The following is a 6,055-nucleotide window of genomic DNA, read 5'->3' as shown; positions in this document are numbered from 1 at the left end:
TGAGTATTTGCAGTATTTGCTGTCAGACTGATCAAGTCTGTTTTCTTAATTTTCTGGTGGATTTTTCTTCTCTATTTGTGTGTTTTCTTCAGTTGCAGTTCGTCGAGTTATCTCGGCCACCGTAAATATATACATAAAATACATCTTCATACTTGAGTCGCCAAATTGTATAAGATACATTAACACTTGATTTATTTTTTTATTTTTTTTATCTTAGCCCATTTGTGAATGTTTTTCCTCATTGTTTTCAGCATAAACCTCACTCAATTTTAATTTAGATTTGCCAGTGGGGTAAGAGAAATATACGTTTTTGTTGTTGTTGTTGTTGTTGTTGTTTTTAAAGTCGTCTCCATATCTTAACCAATTATGCATCTCATTTAGTTTGTTTTAACAGCATGTTAACTAGAAAACAAGATCAAAATACTAGATTAAGAAAATAAAAATAAGTCTAAACAAAAATAGAATTTTTAATACGTTTTTGTTGTGATCTGAATCATTCATCTGCAGTTTATCACTGAAACATGTCCCGAAATGCCATCTTGATCTAGAGCCAGAAAGATTCCTTCAGTTGAGAGGGAGGTCAAGTCAACAGTCTTCACACACAAGACGTCTGTTTGTTTAGGGATTATTGGACCAGAGGTCTGGTACAACTTAAGCCTGATTATGGAAATGCAAAATGCAAAAGTTCCCACCAACCATTTGTCAAGAGCTGAAAGGATCTGTTTTGATCACTTATTTAATGATTATTTAACCCCAACAGCCATGGGCAATATGGGTTATATTGTCTGGGTTGGGTTCCCTCAATCTTGAACACAGCAAGAAAAAAAAATCAATCTATCATTCACTAAATATAATGCACATTTTTGTATTTTGTTTAGTGATAAAACATCTGCCAGAGCCACAGTAAGTATTTTTTTATTTTTTTTTAAACCTGGAAAACAAGACAAAGGTACTTAAATGTTTCCCCCCTGCTTTCTTTCTTTACTAACAGCAACTCAAGACATTTACAATGCTTGTCTTGGATAGGACGAGATGAAAAAGAGGGAATGAGTTAATTTGCTTCTGCTGCTCCGAATTTCGATTTTGAATCTTTTCCTTGTTCAACTTTTTTTAAAAATCCATGTGCTGGAAGTTGCTGAAAAGAACTGATAAAGTGGCTATTGAAAAAGACTGATTTCTAGCTGATAAAAGACGCCAGTACTACAATACACAGATCTCACAGAGGACAGATATAGGACACTAGAACAGATTCATATAAAATGTAAGACCTGGTTTATGTCCTGATGGTCCAGATTGTGCTGTTCCGGGGCTTAAGGATTAAAACATGGATTCAGGGTTGGTTTTGTAGCATGACTCTCTCAGACTGCAGTTGTAAGCTGTTTCTGGGTCCTCAGACACTCTGTCCTTCACCATCCTCTTAGGGTCCTGGTCCACGCCGTTTCTGATAAACCTCATCAAGAGCTATCAAAACACTCTAGTTCCTGTTCTCTCTCTCTGTTTCTGCTCTCATCTTGCTGGAATGCTGTTTCTTTTCCTCATTACATATCAACCAGATTCAGGCTGGTGAGTCTTTCCTGAGCAAAGTTTAAACTTTTTTTTTTCTTTTTGCTCCATCCTTCCTTTTTTCAGGGTGACGGGCGTCTAAATACATGCATAATGAATGCATCTCTCATTAGAATGATTGTCAGAGGAAAAACATTGCTTGGCTCACGGCAGGGTTTTCTGGGATTCTAAAATTACGTTTTCTCCTCATTCCCTCCCTCCTTTATTTATCAAAGGCTTTCCACAATCAGCCCTCATCGCGACTGGGACGGCTGTGGGAAACAGATGTTTACTGATTAAGCAGGCGTACCGTGCCAAAGCGGCTGTATTACAGCCCATTCAAAGTGCAGAAAGGACAGGAAAAAAAGTTTAAAGAAAAAAAAAGGAAGGGGAGAAAAAAAGAAAGAAAGGCTGACAAAACGCAGGCGCCCACGGGCAGCCCCCTCTTTTGCTGCTGCTTCAACCATAATACGGTTTGATTGTTGAAATTGTTCTTCGGTGGAGAATTTTCTCATTTTTTTCTCTTATTTTTGATACGCTTTTAATGTGTTGGTTATCCCTGCCAAGCTGCTTTACTCACAATCAGCGTTTACACAAACACTCACTTCAAGCTCAGGCTGAAAGAGACGAGGAGAGGAATGATGGGTGAAAAGGAGAAGAGAAACTCAAAATAATCTGAATGCTACTGGCAAGGTCAACAAACCTGTTTATACCACCACATTCGAGCGTTTCGTTTCAACTGCGGCCAGAATGTAATAGAAATATGTGACCAGCATTGGAGCCAACTGTCCGCACTCACCCTCGGCTGCCACTTTATGTGGATATAAACACGGGATGTGTTTCTCTCCATGTGAGAATACCTCATCAGACGGCCCATCCAAGTACCTTTCCAGCAATCCGTTTCGGAGAATTAGCGGAATTAGCCACATAAATAACTTTAGACATTAATTACAATGCACTTGGCAATCATTTATTTCTCTCATAGCTCTATTTTACAATTTACAAACTAGATAAAAAAGACCATAAATAAATGACATGTTTCATGTACCTAATTTCATAAAATAAAAAATGGAAGAGAAGGAAAACGATGACACAATTATGCACAACATTAAACTTAAAATGTCTAGATCTGTTGGGAAAAATGCGATTTGTTAGTGTTCCTCCAGAATAAACTACATTAGGAGACTTGGCACGGTACATTCTATTGAATTTCTCTCATCTCACATTCATTGCATATTCCAAACAGGTCCTAAACAGGTGAGGAGGGAATATCGAAAGATGAAACGGGAAGAAAGTCTCTTAGATTGGACGGATGGATGTGGTTGACATGAAACAGAGCACACTAGAAATGTTAAAAGTTTTTTTTTCCCTTTTTATAAACATTCCTGTAATAAGTTTAGTTTAGGTACAAATAACGTGCTTTTTCTTGCAGTCCACATTCAGACTATTCAAATTAGCATTGAAATCTTTCAGTTGAGTCAAACGACCCAAATAAATGTGGTGTTTTTTAGTTACAACCTCCAGCATTGGTGAGAAGCGAAGCACAGCAGTGGCTTAGCGAATATAGCAAACAACTCCAGTATGTCGGTCTCCAGAGAGTAGCCACAAAGTTCTGCAGTCTTAGCACACATCATGTGCTTTTGTCCTTTGTGTATGCGCCTCAAAACAAACTGTCATCCTTCAAAGAAAACAGCAACACGCTGCACTGAGAATGGAGAGTTTTTCCTGTCAAGAGTGAGACCAAATGAAAATGTTCATTATATCTCTCATCGAATCTCTTAGGAGACAACCGAAGGGCCTTCAACCGCTCCTCGGGTTGTTTGTCATGTTTTCAGTCTGCCTTCGTGGAAGCGTTCAGCATTTGCTGGGAATCATGGGAATTGAAGTCCTTTGTCCCGGTGTCAAGTAAAAGTAGTTATTGAAACTGCAATGAATGCGAGTCTGCGCAGCAGATATCGCTGCGGAGCAGATGTGTGAAGGTGACTCTGTGGAGGGAGAGAGAGAGAAAAAGAAAATGATTATGATTCAGGGATTCAAAGCGCGTTCTGTAAACAGACCAGAACACACAAACACAGCATTAATTGAAGTAATCCACAGAGTATGGAAACTGAAATTGCTCTGTTTGCTCTGTTGCTGGGGAACACGGGAAAAACACATTTCCCATTTTTGGCTCAGTTTTCATTTTGAGCTCATCCCATCAAACGGCACCAATATATATCCCTTGTATTCATCTGTACCGGTTCTAATCCCAACTAATGAGCGGATAAATAACTGCAGGGGACGGAGAGGAAGTCGAGCAGATCCCATAAACATTGGGTCGAACTTGTTACTTTGTGCTTACCTTAGCTCAGCCCTGTTGGAACTTCCAGCAAGGGAGACGTGTTGATTTCACGGCCCGCCGAAGGTCTCCGGAGACAGAGAGGCGAGGAGAGAGAGGGCACGGATGGAGCGGGGGAAAACCGTGGAGAGCGAGGTGGAGAGAGAAAGATGTAAACTCAGGGCCGATTTTTCTATTCCAACACAGGCCAAGTGAAGTGGTGTGGAGAATTGTGGAGTGGAGACAGATATTCCATTCTGAGGGTGGGGAGACCTGGAGACCTTCCAGAGCTGGTCTTCCATTGTGGATGTTGGGAAGATGAATGCCTCTCTGTAATTTCCGGAACAAAAGCGTTAAAGAGTGCATAAAATCTTTATCTCCGACGCCTCCATTTAGAACGTAAAAATTCCACCAGGTGCCGCTCACTCAAGTAACCGTGAAATGGCAGGAGCGGATGAAAAAAAAATCCAGTACTATTTATACATTTACTTACAGGCACATACACACAAAAATCAAATAAACGAACAAAGAAACTCCTTCATTGTTTAATTGAAATGAAAAGCTTCCTACAATCATATCCAGAGCATCAGTACAGCGCGGGACGATCCTCTTGACTGGATGGTGGGGATGGTGTTATTGAAAGAAAAGTGCTGTATCGTTCCTCTGAAATCTTTTTTTTTTTTTTTTTTCCAAAATTTAATTTAAAGTGCATGGATGAGGTATGGATTTTCTTAGAACCAAAATAAAAAAGGAAGTCCAATGTATGTTTCGAGTTTGTGTGTTCTGATCCCATGGGTTCAGACAGGAACCATCCTGTCTTGCATTTGTTGCATCTGGGACAGCATTCCCTGCGCGCTGTTGAGGATCTTATCCTGATGTGTGGCAGAGGAGATCCCTATCCTCACCATGTCTCTGTTCCAACGAAACACAAAGACAGAAGTGATGAGAACACGTTTGATTTGGTCTAATTTGGTTTATTTTTTTTATCCCTCTCTCCTCATTTGCTTTTAACATGAAATCTAAGAACTCGATCCTGGCTGAACATTTGAATGCCAAAGTAGAAGTTCTCAATGCTTCGTTGGCATCTACACAGGGGTTTTGCACGGAAATGTGACTACTGAACCCATACGTCAGGACGTGTATCCCAGAGCGCTGATTTAAGAACTGGGTTTCTTTCTCCTTTGTTAGCCAAAAGCCCTCTCAAAGCCAACATACACACATCACACGTCTCCTAACACCTTAAGAATGCCCAGTTTTTGTTCACGTGACTCACTCTTGTGTTATGTGGACCACAGCCTCTGGAGTGGTGTAGCCAGCAGCGGTGAAGTTGTCTCTGTAACGTTCCATGTTGATGGCCTGCAGCCAGTCGGCAACTGATCCCAAGGTAGATGTGAATTCTGGGCTGCTGGGCTCCAGGAGGGTGGTGTTGGGTCTACAAACAGAGAAAAGACTTGGTTAGGAGCCCCAAGAGCTTGGGCTGGCTCTGTGTTGCCCACTTTGAACAACGTATAAAAGAACTATAAAAGATTTTATAGCCGTGAGCATCACTTCATTGGAACACGTTTATATAACACTGCAAGTCATGCATGTAACATGCACTTATGTGCCACAGCTAAAAAAGCATTTACACCAATTTATCACTGGTAAAAAATTAGACTGGAACCAAGAACATGACTTATACAAGAAGAGACATGCCCATTCAGACTGAGCTAAGATTTTAAGCCAAGTGGATTTTAAAATGAGCAAATTTTAAGCGAAGTGTATATATATAATTTTAATACAAATATTTTAAATATTTTAAACAAATATATTTGGAAATTGCATTAAAATTACATTAAAATATAATATTGTTTTTATCATATTAATGTGTAAAATAATGAATGGAAAGGTATCAGACAAGGGGGAAAAAATGCACCAGAATTGTGATTGGTGCCCTTCAAAAAAATAGGTGCAAGTTGCACCTTGGCTTATGTGAGATGTATTTTATTACCTGGCTATCTCTCCTCCTGTCCTTTTCAGACTGTTGGGGTTGCGGATTAGTTTGTCCAGCATGTTGACAATTTGGCTGAACTTTGGCCTTTCGGCACGCTCTTTCTGCCAGCAATCCAGCATCAGCTGGTGCAAAGAAACTGGACAGTCCATGGGAGGAGGCAGTCTATAGCCTTCCTCAATTGCCTTTATAACCTGAAGCAAAGA

The 6,055-nt window shown here is 40.1% G+C and overlaps 1 protein-coding gene across 4 annotated transcripts in view; it reads right to left on the bottom strand.

The window, feature by feature from the left end:
• Positions 1 to 2,501: 2,501 nt before the first annotated feature.
• LOC107668967 (ephrin type-A receptor 4-like) overlaps positions 2,502 to 6,055 on the bottom strand; it is a 40,840-nt gene continuing 37,286 nt past the window's right edge. For all 4 annotated transcript variants that reach the window (XM_016461046.1, XM_016461048.1, XM_016461047.1 and 1 more), the window contains exons 15-18: positions 5,850 to 6,043; positions 5,133 to 5,291; positions 3,884 to 4,771; positions 2,502 to 3,527 (exon numbers count right to left, since the gene is read on the bottom strand). In XM_016461046.1, coding sequence (XP_016316532.1) covers positions 4,657 to 4,771; positions 5,133 to 5,291; positions 5,850 to 6,043 — 468 coding nt within the window. In that variant the 3' untranslated portion in view covers positions 2,502 to 3,527; positions 3,884 to 4,656. The remainder of the gene's footprint in view (positions 3,528 to 3,883; positions 4,772 to 5,132; positions 5,292 to 5,849; positions 6,044 to 6,055) is intronic.

This window comes from Sinocyclocheilus anshuiensis, unplaced genomic scaffold (assembly GCF_001515605.1).
Source record: "Sinocyclocheilus anshuiensis isolate Anshui unplaced genomic scaffold, SAMN03320099.WGS_v1.1 scaffold4, whole genome shotgun sequence".
Classification (NCBI taxonomy): Eukaryota; Metazoa; Chordata; class Actinopteri; order Cypriniformes; family Cyprinidae; genus Sinocyclocheilus; species Sinocyclocheilus anshuiensis.
The sequence above is the reverse complement of the archived record's forward strand: the minus strand, read 5'-3'. Positions and strand labels throughout refer to the sequence as shown.